An 18,372-nucleotide genomic window follows, 5' to 3' on the forward strand; every position below is an offset into this window, starting at 1 on the left:
AGTCATGTAAATGGCGTCTGGGCATCGTTAAAAATGGCGCAAATCGGGTGGAGGCAATTTTTTTGCGTCAACCTGACATGCACCATTTTTAAGATGCCCTAACGCCATTTTCCCCAACGCCGGCGCTGCCTGGTGTACGTGTTTTTTTTCCACGCACACCAGGCAGCGCCGGTCTGCTAGCGCCGGCTAACGCCATTCAATAAATACGGCGCCCGCATGGCGCTTCAGAATGGCGTTAGCCGGCGCTAAACTTTTTGACGCTAAACTGCGTTAGCGCAGTTTAGCGTCAAAAAGTATAAATACGGGCCTATATTCAATTAGTTTTTTACCTATAATTGCTATTCTTGTATTCCAGCGCTTTTGATGGTGTTATAGTTGAAAGTTTATGTTGAAAAAGGGAGACTTACAGTGTTAAAATCCATTAATTCGGAGACTATGTTTCAGAAGTAAATTGATTCACCCATGCTAAATTATACTGCTACTTGTGGCAAAGGTAAACATATTCATTGAATGGACATCTATAACAAATTCCAATTCCACAACAGTCCTGTTAGTCATGGCTGTGAGGGAAATGTTATTTACTTCGTATTTAGAAGAAAAAAAAGAGAAGTCACACAGTGGAAAGTTTTACTCATGCTAATAGCGCTCTACATTGCTCTTAACTTTATGAATGTGCCTTATACTGCATTGAAGTGGAAAAAAGAAATATAAGAGATTGAGGAATATATTCCTAAAGTTAGAGAACATAAGTGTACAACAACTCTCTCTTATTTCTCTTAATAATGGAAATAGTATCATGCCCTTCTTAGGCCCCCTTCTTGTTGCAAAGAAAGATCGGAATAAAAAGGTATACCAAACAACATTTACCTGGAGGGAATGTTCCTGTGGTCGCTTGTGGAGTTTGTGATGTTTTTGAAGCTGTTGTCTCTATCAAAATCAAAAAAAGCTACTTATGTGAAGGTTAGTTCTTTAGGTGCATCTCTTTATGTTAGAAGAAAAACAGACCATGAATAGATTTTGCAAACAGAAAATAATGAGCTTATTTGAACAGGCAGCTACCAGAGAAATATATATATTATGTGGACCCACTCTTGCTGCACAGATAGGCATAAAAAATAAAGTGTGTAAAGCTGCATTTACCTGGAGAAGATGTTCCCGTTGTTGCATGTGGCGCTTGTGATGTTTTTGAAGAAGTTGTTTCTAATGAAAAAGAAAAATGTTACTTATATAAGCTTTATTTATATGGGTGTATTTCTTGAAGTGGGAATGGAAGGAAACCATTAATATGTCTCATAAAAGTTAATAATGCTCATTGGTGAGCTGTCATCCAGGTATGCTAGTTGAAGCAATCAAACCTCACTCTTTGAATCCATGCCATGGACTATGGATGAAGGCAAACACATTATTACAGATGATTAGCTCAATACATTTCTTGCAATTTGCAAAGGTAGAACATGTCACTAAAAACGATTTCTAGATCACTCAGAAAGATTGGATCAGTTGACAAATTTCATTAAAACTTTTCATGGCAGCCAGAGCGTCATAAAGAGCTAAATAAAAGGAATATTTCTATGACAAGAAGAGAGGGTAATTTCCCAATGAAATTCATTATTCTTTCAAGAATGCGCTAAGGAAGGATAGATCATTCCATGGACACTTGCTAGCTAATAACCTAGACATATGTACTTATCAATAAAATGATAGAAAATTCAAGTCATTGAAATCAAAGTAAAACTTACTCATATATTCCCATCACTCCAACTGAATATTTTGAAGTTTGTCAGAAGCAAGGCTCCAATAAATATAGTCAATATAGAGATGTATTCTTCTGCAATACTAATTGGGTTTATGTGATACTAAACCACCCTTTTCACTGGAAGGATATTTTTTTGGAATTTGATACCAGTAGCTCAATCAGATTATGGGCAATACCTATAAAGCCTACATCAACAATTTGTCTGAGATTTTCAGCGATAGCAAGATAATTTCGAATGGCCTAATTATTTTATACTATATTTTTCAAAGGCTGACACAAATGACCATTTACACAATCTGTTTAACATATGAAGTGAGTAATCATGTTTGTCGTACTTGATATAAGAATATATGTGGTGAAGCATGTCAAGGTAAGACCTTTTATGTAACCCAGGTAAGCACATTCCAATGACCTTTTTGTCAGAGAAGTAGAAAAGTTACAATTGTCTTTGTCTGTTTACCTGGATTGGTTTTTGCTGTTATTTCTGTTGTTTGAGTTGATGGTTTAGTTATGGTTGTTGTCTCTAAAATGATAGAGAAGATTTATTTAACCTTATAACTGTATGTTTCAGTTGGAATTAAAAAAAGGCAATTGTGAAAGAATATTTACGTAAATTCACCCTAAATTGATGTATATTTCAGCAGCTCCGATTTTGTCATGAATAGCAACGCAGCTGCTAGTAACCATGGGCCTAATTTGTAAATGTAAGTTACAGTTTTGTGAATGTTTACTCTTTGTTGTAAGTTTACTATTTTTGGTATTGATAAACTCAATTTGGAAACTTAGTACAGAAATGTTAGTAACTTGTCTCCACCATGTGACTAATGCATTTGGCTCACTCTTATGCTGGTGGTTGGCATACCTCCCTAAACCCTTCCCTGACTCTCCTTAAACCCCTCTTACTCTTCCTTAATCACATCAACTTTAGTAGTAAGTCTTTTCCTTTTATCACTCATCCCCGTGTCCGTCCCACGTTCACTACTAAAACATATACTTACTTTGAAGAAGACTAGACAGTCAGGGAGCAAACTCCACACCAAATGTTAGGTAAAAATTACATTTTATAGTACCTCATGTAGTGTGGTTTGTAGTACTAAAAGACATCCCACAATGTGCAGTTTGAGAGTCAGATACATTGTGTTTTATAGAAAAATGTAATACTCTACAAAGGAAAGCTTTCACCTTTCTATAAATATCCAATATTACATTTGCTTTAGGATGTGTGTCCTGCATTTCACTTCCTTCAAAGGTCATGCTCAAATAAGCAGTGAAACAATGGAAAGAATGAATATGAAGGCCACAATCTAGGGCTAGGACTATTTAGGAAAGATATGTTGCCATAGTGACTGGAAATTATGGTAGGGATTTTCAAAGTTAGGAAGTGTTCTGAATTCTTATATGTGTTTATAATTTTTTTTCTTCCAGGTAGTATTTATGAAATCAAACAATTTGAGTTAATTGCAGCATTGGGTTGAATTACTGCATTGGGTCCAATGACGGGATTAGGCATATATTCTTAATTTTCAAAGACCTGGTGTGCTCTTAATGCTTTCCTCTATTTTCTATCAACCTTGGCAAGTTTAAAGATATTATATTCAATTAGTTTTTACCGATAATTGCTATTCTTGTATTCCAGCGCTTTTGATGGTGATATAGTTGAAAGTTTATGTTTAAAATGGGAGACTTACAGTATTAAAATCCATTAATTCGGAGACTATGTTTCAGAAGTAAATTGATACACCCATGCCAAATTATACTGCTACTTCTGGCAAAGGTAAACATATTCATTGAATTGACATCTATAACAAATTCCAATTCCAGAACAGTCCTGTTAGTCATGGCTGTGAGGGAAATGTTATTTACTTCGTATTTAGAAGTATAAAAACGAGAAGTCTCACAATGGAAAGATTTACTCATGCTAATATCGCTCTACATTGCTTTTAACTTTATGAATGTGCCTTATACTGCATTGAAGTGAAAAAAAGAAATATAAGAGATTGAGGAATATATTCCTAAACTTAGAGAACATAAGTGTACAACAACTCTCTCTTCTTGCTCTTAATAATGGAAATAGTATCATGCCCTTCTTAAGCCCCCTTCTTGTTGCAAAGAAAGATGGGAATAAAAAGGTATACCAAACAACATTTACCTGGAGGGAATGTTCCTGTGGTCGCTTGTCGAGTTTGTGATGTTTTTGAAGCTGTTGTCTCTATCAAAATCAAAAAAAGCTATTTAAGTTAAGGTTAGTTCTTTAGGTGCATCTCTTTATGTTAGAAGAAAAACAGACCATGAATAGATTTTGCAAATAGAAAATAATGAGCTTATTTGAACAGGCAGCTACCAGAGAAATAGATATATTATGTGGACCCACTCTTGCTGCACAGATAGGCATAAAAAATAAAGTGTGTAAAGCTGCATTTACCTGGAGAAGATGTTCCCGTTGTTGCATGTGGCGCTTGTGATGTTTTTGAAGAAGTTGTTTCTAATGAAAAAGAAAAATTTTACTTATATATGCTTTATTTCTATGGGTGTATTTCTTGAAGTGGGAATGGAAGGAAACCATGAATATGTCTCATAAAAGTTAATAATGCTCATTGGTGAGCTGTCATCCAGGTATGCTAGTTGAAAAGATCAAACCTCACTCTTTAAATCCATGCCATGGACTATGGATGAAGGCAAACACATTATTACAGATGACTAGCTTAATACATTTCTTGCAATTTGCAAAGGTAGAACATGTCACTAAAAACGATTTCTAGGTCACTCAGAAAGATTGGATCAGTTGACAAATTTCACTAAAACTTTTCATGGTAGCCATGAGCGTCATAAAGAGCTAAATAAAAGGAAAATTTCTATGACACGAAGAGAGGGTAATTTCCCAATGAAATTCATTATTCTTTCAAGAATGCGCTAAGGAAGGATAGATCAATCCATGGACACTTGCTAGCTAATAACCTAGACATATGTACTTATCAATAAAATTATAGAAAATTCAAGTCATTGAAATGAAAGTAAAACTTACTCATATATTCCCATCACTCCCACTGAATATTTTGAAGTTTGTCAGAAGCAAGGCTCCAATAAATATAGTCAATATAGAGATGTATTCTTCTGCAATACTAATTGGGGTTATGTGATACTAAACCACCCTTTTCACTGGAAGGATATTTTTTTGGAATTTGACACTGGTAACTCAATCAGATTATGGGCAATACCTATAAAGCCTACATCAACAATTTGTCTGAGATTTTCAGCGATAGCAAGATATTTTCGAATGGCCTAATTATTTTATACTCGATTTTTCAATGGCTGACACAAATGACCATTTACACAATCTGTTTAACATATGAAGTGAGTAATCATGTTTGTCATACTTGATATAGGAATATATGTGGTGAAGCATGTCAAGGTAAGACCTTTTATGTAACCCAGGTAAGCACATTCCAATGACCTTTTTGTCAGAGAAGTAGAAAAGTTACTATTGTCTTTGTATGTTTACCTGGATTGGTTTTTGCTGTTATTTCTGGTGTTTGAGTTGATGGTTTAGTTATGGTTGTTGTCTCTAAAATGATAGAGAAGATTTATTTAACCTTATAAATGTATGTTTCAGTTGGATTAAAAAAAGGCAATTGTGAAAGAATATTTACGTAAATTCACCCTAAATTGATGTATATTTCAGCAGCTCTGATTTTGTCATGAATAGGAACGCAGCTGCTGGTAACCATGGGCCTGATTTGTAAAGGTAAGTTACAGTTTTGTGAATGTTTACTCTTTGTTGTAAGTTTACTACTTTTGGTATTGACAAACTCAACTTGGAAACTTAATACAGAAATGTTAGTAACTTGTCTCCACCATGTGACTAATACATTTGGCTCACTCTTATGCTGGTGGTTGGCATACCTCCATAAACCCTTCCCTGTCTCTCCTTAAACCCCTCTTACTCTTCCTTAATCACATTAACTTTAGTAGTAAGTCTTTTCCTTTTACCACTCATCCCCCGTGTCCGTCCCAAGTTCACTACTAAAACATATACTAACTTGGAAGAAGACTAGACAGTCAGGGAGCAAACTCCACACCAAACGTTAGGTAAAACTTAAATTTTGTAGTACCTCATGTAGTGTGGTTTGTAGTACTAAAAGACATCATACAATGTGCAGTTTGAGAGTCAGATCCATCGTTTTTTATAGAAAAATGTAATACTCTACAAAGGAAAGCTTTCACCTTTCTATAAATATACAATATTACATTTGCTTTAGGATGTGTGCCCTGCATTTCACTTCCTTCAAAGGTCATGCTCAAATAAGCAGTGAAACAATGGAAAGAATGAATATGAAGGCCACAATCTAGGGCTAGGACTATTTAAAGTCACTAGGCAAAATATGTTGCCATAGTGACTGGAAATTATGGTAGGGATTTTCAAAGTTAGCAAGTGTTCTGAATTCTTATATGTGTTTATTTTTTTTTTTTCCAGGTAGTATTTATGAAATCAAACAATTTGAGTTAATTGCAGCATTGGGTTGAATTACTGCATTGGGTCCAATGACGGGATTAGGCATATGTTCATAATTTTCAAAGACCTGGTGTGGTCTTAATGCTTTTCTTTATTTTCTATCAACCTTGGCAAGTTCAAAGATATTATATTCAATTTGTTTTTACCTATAATTGCTATTCTTGTATTCCAGCGCTTTTGATGGTGATATAGTTGAAAGTTTATGTTGAAAAAGGGAGACTTACAGCATTAAAATCCATTAATTCGGAGACTATGTTTCAGAAGTAAATTGATTCACCCATGCTAAATTATACTGCTACTTGTGGCAAAGGTAAACATATTCATTGAATGGACATCTATAACAAATTCCAATTCCAGCACAGTCCTGTTAGTCATGGCTGTGAGGGAAATGTTATTTACTTTGTATTTAGAAGAAAAAAAAGAGAAGTCACACAGTGGAAAGTTTTACTCATGCTAATATCGCTCTACATTGCTCTTAACTTTATGAATGTGCCTTATACTGCATTGAAGTGGAAAAAAGAAATATAAGAGATTGAGGAATATATTCCTAAAGTTAGAGAACATAAGTGTACAACAACTCTCTCTTATTACTCTTAATAATGGAAATAGTATCATGCCCTTCTTAGGCCTCCTTCTTGTTGCAAAGAAAGATCGGAATAAAAAGGTATACCAAACAACATTTACCTGGAGGGAATGTTCCTGTGGTCGCTTGTGGAGTTTGTGATGTTTTTGAAGCTGTTGTCTCTATCAAAATCAAAAAAAGCTACTTATGTGAAGGTTAGTTCTTTAGGTGCATCTCTTTATGTTAGAAGAAAAACAGACCATGAATAGATTTTGCAAACAGAAAATAATGAGCTTATTTGAACAGGCAGCTACCAGAGAAATATATATATATTATGTGGACCCACTCTTGCTGCACAGATAGGCATAAAAAATAAAGTGTGTAAAGCTGCATTTACCTGGAGAAGATGTTCCTGTTGTTGCATGTGGCGCTTGTGATGTTTTTAAAGAAGTTGTTTCTAATGAAAAAGAAAATTTTACTTATATAAGCTTTATTTCTATGGGTGTATTTCTTGAAGTGGGAATGGAAGGAAACCATGAATATGTCTCATAAAAGTTAATAATGCTCATTGGTGAGCTGTCATCCAGGTATGCTAGTTGAAGCAATCAAACCTCACTCTTTGAATCCATGCCATGGATAATGGATGAAGGCAAACACATTATTACAGATGATTAGCTTAATACATTTCTTGCAATTTGCAAAGGTAGAACATGTCACTAAAAACGATTTCTAGGTCACTCAGAAAGATTGGATCAGTTGACAAATTTCACTAAAACTTTTCATGGCAGCCATGAGCGTCATAAAGAGCTAAATAAAAGGAATATTTCTATGACAAGAAGAGAGGGTAATTTCCCAATGAAATTCATTATTCTTTCAAGAATGCGCTAAGGAAGGATAGATCATTCCATGGACACTTGCTAGCTAATAACCTAGACATATGTACTTATCAATAAAATGATAGAAAATTCAAGTCATTGAAATCAAAGTAAAACTTACTCATATATTCCCATCACTCCAACTGAATATTTTGAAGTTTGTCAGAAGCAAGGCTCCAATAAATATAGTCAATATAGAGATGTATTCTTCTGCAACACTAATTGGTGTTTATGTGATACTAAACCACCCTTTTCACTGGAACGATATTTTTTGGGAATTTGATACCAGTAGCTCAATCAGATTATGGGCAATACCTATAAAGCCTACATCAACAATTTGTCTGAGATTTTCAGCGATAGCAAGATAATTTCGAAGGGCCTAATTATTTTATACTATATTTTTCAAAGGCTGACACAAATGACCATTTACACAATCTGTTTAACATATGAAGTGAGTAATCATGTTTGTCATACTTGATATAAGAATATATGTGGTGAAGCATGTCAAGGTAAGACGTTTATGTAACCCAGGTAAGCACATTCCAATGACCTTTTTGTCAGAGAAGTAGAAAAGTTACAATTGTCTTTGTCTGTTGACCTGGATTGGTTTTTGCTGTTATTTCTGTTGTTTGAGTTGATGGTTTAGTTATGGTTGTTGTCTCTAAAATGATAGAGAAGATTTATTTAACCTTATAAATGTATGTTTCAGTTGGAATTAAAAAAAGGCAATTGTGAAAGAATATTTACGTAAATTCACACTAAATTGATGTATATTTAGGCAGCTCTGATTTTGTCATGAATAGGAACGCAGCTGATTGTAACCATGGGCCTGATTTGTAAAGGTAAGTTACAGTTTTGTGAATGTTTACTCTTTGTTGTAAGTTTACTACTTTTGGTATTGACAAACTCAACTTGGAAACTTAATACAGAAATGTTAGTAACTTGTCTCCACCATGTGACTAATACATTTGGCTTACTCTTATGCTGGTGGTTGGCATACCTCCCTAAACCCTTCCCTGTCTCTCCTTAAACCCCTCTTACTCTTCCTTAATCACATCAACTTTAGTAGTAAGTCTTTTCCTTTTACCACTCATCCCCGTGTCCGTCCCACGTTCACTACTAAAACATATACTTACTTGGAAGAAGACTAGACAGTCAGGGAGCAAACTCCACACCAAATGTTAGGTAAAACTTACATTTTATAGTACCTCATGTAGTGTGGTTTGTAGTACTAAAAGACATCCCACAATGTGCAGTTTGAGAGTCAGATCCATCGTTTTTTATAGAAAAATGTAATACTCTACAAAGGAAAGCTTTCACCTTTCTATAAATATACAATATTACATTTGCTTTAGGATGTGTGCCCTGCATTTCACTTCCTTCAAAGGTCATGCTCAAATAAGCAGTGAAACAATGGAAAGAATGAATATGAAGGCCACAATCTAGGGCTAGGACTATTTAGGAAAAATATGTTGCCATAGTGACTGGAAATTATGGTAGGGATTTTCAAAGTTAGCAAGTGTTCTGAATTCTTATATGTGTTTATAATTTTTTTTTCCATGTAGTATTTATGAAATCAAACAATTTGAGTTAATTGCAGCATTGGGTTGAATTACTGCATTGGGTCCAATGACGGGATTAGGCATATATTCATAATTTTCAAAGACATGGTGTGCTCTTAATATTTTCCTTTATTTTCTATCAACCTTGGCAAGTTTAAAGATATTATATTCAATTAGTTTTTACCTATAATTGCTATTCTTGTATTCCAGCGCTTTTGATGGTGATATAGTTGAAAGTTTATGTTGAAAAAGGGAGACTTACAGTATTAAAATCCAATAATTCTGAGGCTATGTTTCAGAAGTAAATTGATACACCCATGCTAAATTATACTGCTACTTCTGGCAAAGGTAAACATATTCATTGAATTGACATCTATATTAAATTCCAATTCCAGCACAGTCCTGTTAGTAATGGCTGTGAGGGAAATGTTATTTACTTCGTATTTAGAAGAAAAAAAAGAGAAGTCTCACAATGGAAAGTTTTACTCATGCTAATATCGCTCTACATTGCTTTTAACTTTATGAATGTGCCTTATACTGCATTGAAGTGAAAAAAAGAAATATAAGAGATTGAGGAATATATTCCTAAACTTAGAGAACATAAGTGTACAACAACTCTCTCTTATTGCTCTTAATAATGGAAATACTATCATGCCCTTCTTAAGCCCCCTTCTTGTTGCAAAGAAAGATGGGAATAAAAAGGTATACCAAACAACATTTACCTGGAGGGAATGTTCCTGTGGTCGCTTGTCGAGTTTGTGATGTTTTTGAAGCTGTTGTCGCTATCAAAATAAAAAAAAGCTACTTATGTGAAGGTTAGTTCTTTAGGTGCATCTCTTTATGTTATAAGAAAAACAGACCATGAATAGATTTTGCAAATAGAAAATAATGAGCTTATTTGAACAGGCAGCTACCAGAGAAATATATATATTATGTGGACCCACTCTTGCTGCACAGATAGGCATAAAAAATAAAGTGTGTAAAGCTGCATTTACCTGGAGAAGATGTTCCCGTTGTTGCATGTGGCGCTTGTGATGTTTTTGAAGAAGTTGTTTCTAATGAAAAAGAAAAATTTTACTTATATATGCTTTATTTCTATGGGTGTATTTCTTGAAGTGGGAATGGAAGGAAACCATGAATATGTCTCATAAAAGTTAATAATGCTCATTGGTGAGCTGTCATCCAGGTATGCTAGTTGAAACGATCAAACCTCACTCTTTAACTCCATGCCATGGACTATGGATGAAGGCAAACACATTATTACAGATGACTAGCTTAATACATTTCTTGCAATTTGCAAAGGTAGAACATGTCACTAAAAACGATTTCTAGGTCACTCAGAAAGATTGGATCAGTTGACAAATTTCACTAAAACTTTTCATGGTAGCCATGAGCGTCATAAAGAGCTAAATAAAAGGAAAATTTCTATGACACGAAGAGAGGGTAATTTCCCAATGAAATTCATTTTTCTTTCAAGAATGCGCTAAGGAAGGATAGATCATTCCATGGACACTTGCTAGCTAATAACCTAGACATATGTACTTATCAATAAAATGATAGAAAATTCAAGTCATTGAAATGAAAGTAAAACTTACTCATATATTCCCATCACTCCCACTGAATATTTTGAAGTTTGTCAGAAGCAAGGCTCCAATAAATATAGTCAATATAGAGATGTATTCTTCTGCAATACTAATTGGGGTTATGTGATACTAAACCACCCTTTTCAGTGGAAGGATATTTTTTTGGAATTTGACACCGGTAACTCAATCAGATTATGGGCAATACCTATAAAGCCTACATCAACAATTTGTCTGAGATTTTCAGCGATAGCAAGATATTTTCGAATGGCCTAATTATTTTATACTCGATTTTTCAAAGGCTGACACAAATGACCATTTACACAATCTGTTTAACATATGAAGTGAGTAATCATGTTTGTCATACTTGAAATAAGAATATATGTGGTGAAGCATGTCAAGGTAAGACCTTTTATGTAACCCAGGTAAGCACATTCCAATGACATTTTTGTCAGAGAAGTAAAAAAGTTACAATTGTCGTTGTCTGTTTACCTGGATTGGTTTTTGCTGCTATTTCTGGTGTTTGAGTTGATGGTTTAGTTATGGTTGTTGTCTCTAAAATGATAGAGAAGATTTATTTAACCTTATAAATGTATGTTTCAGTTGAACTAAAAAAAGGCAATTGTGAAAGAATATTTACGTAAATTCACCCTAAATTGATGTATATTTCAGCAGCTCCGATTTTGTCATGAATAGCAACGCAGCTGCTAGTAACCATGGGCCTGATTTGTAAATGTAAGTTACAGTTTTGTGAATGTTTACTCTTTGTTGTAAGTTTACTACTTTTGGTATTGATAAACTCAACTTGGAAACTTAGTACAGAAATGTTAGTAACTTGTCTCCACCATGTGACTAATGCATTTGGCTCACTCTTATGCTGGTGGTTGGCATACCTCCCTAAACCCTTCCCTGACTCTCCTTAAACCCCTCTTACTCTTCCTTAATCACATCAACTTTAGTAGTAAGTCTTTTCCTTTTACCACTCATCCCCGTGTCTGTCCCACGTTCACTACTAAAACATATACTTACTTTGAAGAAGACTAGACAGTCAGGGAGCAAACTTCACACCAAATGTTAGGTAAAAATGACATTTTATAGTACCTCATGTAGTGTGGTTTGTAGTACTAAAAGACATCCCACAATGTGCAGTTTGAGAGTCAGATCCATCGTGTTTTATAGAAAAATGTAATACTCTACAAAGGAAAGCTTTCACCTTTCTATAAATATCCAATATTACATTTGCATTAGGATGTGTGTCCTGCATTTCACTTCCTTCAAAGGTCATGCTCAAATAAGCAGTGAAACAATGGAAAGAATGAATATGAAGGCCACAATCTAGGGCTAGGACTATTTTGGAAAGATATGTTGCCATAGTGACTGGAAATTATGGTAGGGATTTTCAAAGTTAGCAAGTGTTCTGAATTCTTATATGTGTTTATAATTTTTTTTTTCCAGGTAGTATTTATGAAATCAAACAATTTGAGTTAATTGCAGCATTGGGTTGAATTACTGCATTGGGTCCAATGACGGGATTAGGCATATATTCTTAATTTTCAAAGACCTGGTGTGCTCTTAATGCTTTCCTTTATTTTCTATCAACCTTGGCAAGTTTAAAGATATTATATTCAATTAGTTTTTACCTATAATTGCTATTCTTGTATTCCAGCGCTTTTGATGGTGATATAGTTGAAAGTTTATGTTTAAAATGGGAGACTTACAGTATTAAAATCCATTAATTCGGAGACTATGTTTCAGAAGTAAATTGATACACCCATACCAAATTATACTGCTACTTCTGGCAAAGGTAAACATATTCATTGAATTGACATCTATAACAAATTCCAATTCCAGAACAGTCCTGTTAGTAATGGAAGTGAGGGAAATGTTATTTACTTCGTATTTAGAAGTAAAAAAACGAGAAGTCTCACAATGGAAAGTTTTACTCATGCTAATATCACTCTACATTGCTTTTAACTTTATGAATGTGCCTTATACTGCATTGAAGTGAAAAAAATAAATTTAAGAGATTGAGGAATATATTCCTAAACTTAGAGAACATAAGTGTACAACAACTCTCTCTTCTTGCTCTTAATAATGGAAATAGTATCATGCCCTTCTTAAGCCCCCTTCTTGTTGCAAAGAAAGATGGATATAAAAAGGTATACCAAACAACATTTACCTGGAGGGAATGTTCCTGTGGTCGCTTGTGGAGTTTGTGATGTTTTTGAAGCTGTTGTCTCTATCAAAATCAAAAAAAGCTACTTATGTGAAGGTTAGTTCTTTAGGTGCATCTCTTTATGTTAGAAGAAAAACAGACCATGAATAGATTTTGCAAATAGAAAATAATGAGCTTATTTGAACAGGCAGCTACCAGAGAAATAGATATATTATCTGGACCCACTCTTGCTGCACAGATAGGCATAAAAAATAAAGTGTGTAAAGCTGCATTTACCTGGAGAAGATGTTCCCGTTGTTGCATGTGGCGCTTGTGATGTTTTTGAAGAAGTTGTTTCTAATGAAAAAGAAAAATTTTACTTATATATGCTTTATTTCTATGGGTGTATTTCTTGAAGTGGGAATGGAAGGAAACCATGAATATGTCTCATAAAAGTTAATAATGCTCATTGGTGAGCTGTCATCCAGGTATGCTAGTTGAAACGATCAAACCTCACTCTTTAACTCCATGCCATGGACTATGGATAAAGGCAAACACATTATTACAGATGACTAGCTTAATACATTTCTTGCAATTTGCAAAGGTAGAACATGTCACTAAAAACGATTTCTAGGTCACTCAGAAAGATTGGATCAGTTGACAAATTTCACTAAAACTTTTCATGGTAGCCATGAGCGTCATAAAGAGCTAAATAAAAGGAAAATTTCTATGACACGAAGAGAGGGTAATTTACCAATGAAATTCATTATTCTTTCAAGAATGCGCTAAGGAATGATAGATCATTCCATGGACACTTGCTAGCTAATAACCTAGACATATGTACTTATCAATAAAATGATAGAAAATTCAAGTCATTGAAATGAAAGTAAAACTTACTCATATATTCCCATCACTCCCACTGAATATTTTGAAGTTTGTCAGAAGCAAGGCTCCAATAAATATAGTCAATATAGAGATGTATTCTTCTGCAATACTAATTGGGGTTATGTGATACTAAACCACCCTTTTCACTGGAAGGATATTTTTTGGGAATTTGACACCGGTAGCTCAATCAGATTATGGGCAATACCTATAAAGCCTACATCAACAATTTGTCTGAGATTTTCAGCGATAGCAAGATATTTTCGAATGGCCTAATTATTTTATACTCGATTTTTCAAAGGCTGACACAAATGACCATTTACACAATCTGTTTAACATATGAAGTGAGTAATCATGTTTGTCATACTTGATATAAGAATATATGTGGTGAAGCATATCAAGGTAAGACCTTTTATGTAACCCAGGTAAGCACATTCCAATGACCTTTTTGTCAGAGAAGTATAAAAGTTACAATTGTCTTTGTCTGTTTACCTGGATTGGTTTTTGCTGTTATTTCTGTTGTTTGAGTTGATGGTTTCGTTATGGTTGTTGTCTCTAAAATGATAGAGAAGAGTTATTTAACCTTATAAATGTATGTTTCAGTTGAATTAAAAAAAGGCAATTGTGAAAGAATGTTTACGTAAATTCACCCTAAATTGATGTATATTTCAGCAGCTCTGATTTTGTCATGAATAGGAACGCAGCTGCTAGTAACCATGGGCCTGATTTGTAAATGTAAGTTACAGTTTTGTGAATGTTTACTCTTTGTTGTAAGTTTACTACTTTTGGTATTGATAAACTCAACTTGGAAACTTAGTACAGAAATGTTAGTAACTTGTCTCCACCATGTGACTAATGCATTTGGCTCACTCTTATGCTGGTGGTTGGCATACCTCCCTAAACCCTTCCCTGACTCTCCTTTAACCCCTCTTACTCTTCCTTAATCACATCAACTTTAGTAGTAAGTCTTTTCCTTTTACCACTCATCCCCGTGTCCGTCCCACGTTCACTACTAAAACATATACTTACTTGGAAGAAGACTAGACAGTCAGGGAGCAAACTCCACACCAAATGTTAGGTAAAACTTACATTTTATAGTACCTCATGTAGTGTGGTTTGTAGTACTAAAAGACATCCCACAATGTGCAGTTTGAGAGTCAGATCCATCGTTTTTTATAGAAAAATGTAATACTCTACAAAGGAAAGCTTTCACCTTTCTATAAATATACAATATTACATTTGCTTTAGGATGTGTGCCCTGCATTTCACTTCCTTCAAAGGTCATGCTCAAATAAGCAGTGAAACAATGGAAAGAATGAATATGAAGGCCACAATCTAGGGCTAGGACTATTTAGGAAAAATATGTTGCCATAGTGACTGGAAATTATGGTAGGGATTTTCAAAGTTAGCAAGTGTTCTGAATTCTTATATGTGTTTATAATTTTTTTTTCCATGTAGTATTTATGAAATCAAACAATTTGAGTTAATTGCAGCATTGGGTTGAATTACTGCATTGGGTCCAATGACGGGATTAGGCATATATTCATAATTTTCAAAGACCTGGTGTGCTCTTAATATTTTCCTTTATTTTCTATCAACCTTGGCAAGTTTAAAGATATTATATTCAATTAGTTTTTACCTATAATTGCTATTCTTGTATTCCAGCGCTTTTGATGGTGATATAGTTGAAAGTTTATGTTGAAAAAGGGAGACTTACAGTATTAAAATCCAATAATTCTGAGGCTATGTTTCAGAAGTAAATTGATACACCCATGCTAAATTATACTGCTACTTCTGGCAAAGGTAAACATATTCATTGAATTGACATCTATATTAAATTCCAATTCCAGCACAGTCCTGTTAGTAATGGCTGTGAGGGAAATGTTATTTACTTCGTATTTAGAAGAAAAAAAAGAGAAGTCTCACAATGGAAAGTTTTACTCATGCTAATATCGCTCTACATTGCTTTTAACTTTATGAATGTGCCTTATACTGCATTGAAGTGAAAAAAAGAAATATAAGAGATTGAGGAATATATTCCTAAACTTAGAGAACATAAGTGTACAACAACTCTCTCTTATTGCTCTTAATAATGGAAATACTATCATGCCCTTCTTAAGCCCCCTTCTTGTTGCAAAGAAAGATGGGAATAAAAAGGTATACCAAACAACATTTACCTGGAGGGAATGTTCCTGTGGTCGCTTGTCGAGTTTGTGATGTTTTTGAAGCTGTTGTCGCTATCAAAATAAAAAAAAGCTACTTATGTGAAGGTTAGTTCTTTAGGTGCATCTCTTTATGTTATAAGAAAAACAGACCATGAATAGATTTTGCAAATAGAAAATAATGAGCTTATTTGAACAGGCAGCTACCAGAGAAATATATATATTATGTGGACCCACTCTTGCTGCACAGATAGGCATAAAAAATAAAGTGTGTAAAGCTGCATTTACCTGGAGAAGATGTTCCCGTTGCTGCATGTGGCGCTTGTGATGTTTTTGAAGAAGTTGTTTCTAATGAAAAAGAAAAATTTTACTTATATATGCTTTATTTCTATGGGTGTATTTCTTGAAGTGGGAATGGAAGGAAACCATGAATATGTCTCATAAAAGTTAATAATGCTCATTGGTGAGCTGTCATCCAGGTATGCTAGTTGAAACGATCAAACCTCACTCTTTAACTCCATGCCATGGACTATGGATGAAGGCAAACACATTATTACAGATGACTACCTTAATACATTTCTTGCAATTTGCAAAGGTAGAACATGTCACTAAAAACGATTTCTAGGTCACTCAGAAAGATTGGATCAGTTGACAAATTTCACTAAAACTTTTCATGGTAGCCATGAGCGTCATAAAGAGCTAAATAAAAGGAAAATTTCTATGACACGAAGAGAGGGTAATTTCCCAATGAAATTCATTTTTCTTTCAAGAATGCGCTAAGGAAGGATAGATCATTCCATGGACACTTGCTAGCTAATAACCTAGACATATGTACTTATCAATAAAATGATGGAAAATTCAAGTCATTGAAATGAAAGTAAAACTTACTCATATATTCCCATCACTCCCACTGAATATTTTGAAGTTTGTCAGAAGCAAGGCTCCAATAAATATAGTCAATATAGAGATGTATTCTTCTGCAATACTAATTGGGGTTATGTGATACTAAACCACCCTTTTCAGTGGAAGGATATTTTTTTGGAATTTGACACCGGTAACTCAATCAGATTATGGGCAATACCTATAAAGCCTACATCAACAATTTGTCTGAGATTTTCAGCGATAGCAAGATATTTTCGAATGGCCTAATTATTTTATACTCGATTTTTCAAAGGCTGACACAAATGACCATTTACACAATCTGTTTAACATATGAAGTGAGTAATCATGTTTGTCATACTTGAAATAAGAATATATGTGTGAAGCATGTCAAGGTAAGACCTTTTATGTAACCCAGGTAAGCACATTCCAATGACATTTTTGTCAGAGAAGTAAAAAAGTTACAATTGTCTTTGTCTGTTTACCTGGATTGGTTTTTGCTGCTATTTCTGGTGTTTGAGTTGATGGTTTAGTTATGGTTGTTGTCTCTAAAATGATAGAGAAGATTTATTTAACCTTATAAATGTATGTTTCAGTTGAACTAAAAAAAGGCAATTGTGAAAGAATATTTACGTAAATTCACCCTAAATTGATGTATATTTCAGCAGCTCCGATTTTGTCATGAATAGCAACGCAGCTGCTAGTAACCATGGGCCTGATTTGTAAATGTAAGTTACAGTTTTGTGAATGTTTACTCTTTGTTGTAAGTTTACTACTTTTGGTATTGATAAACTCAACTTGGAAACTTAGTACAGAAATGTTAGTAACTTGTCTCCACCATGTGACTAATGCATTTGGCTCACTCTTATGCTGGTGGTTGGCATACCTCCCTAAACCCTTCCCTGACTCTCCTTAAACCCCTCTTACTCTTCCTTAATCACATCAACTTTAGTAGTAAGTCTTTTCCTTTTACCACTCATCCCCGTGTCTGTCCCACGTTCACTACTAAAACATATACTTACTTTGAAGAAGACTAGACAGTCAGGGAGCAAACTCCACACCAAATGTTAGGTAAAAATGACATTTTATAGTACCTCATGTAGTGTGGTTTGTAGTACTAAAAGACATCCCACAATGTGCAGTTTGAGAGTCAGATCCATCGTGTTTTATAGAAAAATGTAATACTCTACAAAGGAAAGCTTTCACCTTTCTATAAATATCCAATATTACATTTGCATTAGGATGTGTGTCCTGCATTTCACTTCCTTCAAAGGTCATGCTCAAATAAGCAGTGAAACAATGGAAAGAATGAATATGAAGGCCACAATCTAGGGCTAGGACTATTTTGGAAAGATATGTTGCCATAGTGACTGGAAATTATGGTAGGGATTTTCAAAGTTAGCAAGTGTTCTGAATTCTTATATGTGTTTATAATTTTTTTTTTCCAGG

General features: G+C 34.3%; 1 protein-coding gene across 1 annotated transcript in view; it reads right to left on the reverse strand.

Annotated features, from left to right (window-relative positions):
* Positions 1-17,903, reverse strand: part of LOC138301685 (putative uncharacterized protein DDB_G0282133) — a 198,864-nt gene extending 180,961 nt beyond the window's left edge. The window contains exons 1-8 of the mRNA XM_069242200.1: positions 17,851-17,903; positions 16,333-16,392; positions 14,375-14,437; positions 13,298-13,357; positions 10,261-10,320; positions 7,226-7,285; positions 4,179-4,238; positions 1,141-1,200 (exon numbers count right to left, since the gene is read on the reverse strand). Coding sequence (XP_069098301.1) covers positions 1,141-1,200; positions 4,179-4,238; positions 7,226-7,285; positions 10,261-10,320; positions 13,298-13,357; positions 14,375-14,437; positions 16,333-16,392; positions 17,851-17,903 — 476 coding nt within the window. The remainder of the gene's footprint in view (positions 1-1,140; positions 1,201-4,178; positions 4,239-7,225; positions 7,286-10,260; positions 10,321-13,297; positions 13,358-14,374; positions 14,438-16,332; positions 16,393-17,850) is intronic.
* Between the last annotated feature and the right edge of the window lie 469 nt (positions 17,904-18,372).

Source organism: Pleurodeles waltl, chromosome 6 (assembly GCF_031143425.1).
Source record: "Pleurodeles waltl isolate 20211129_DDA chromosome 6, aPleWal1.hap1.20221129, whole genome shotgun sequence".
NCBI lineage: Eukaryota > Metazoa > Chordata > Amphibia > Caudata > Salamandridae > Pleurodeles > Pleurodeles waltl.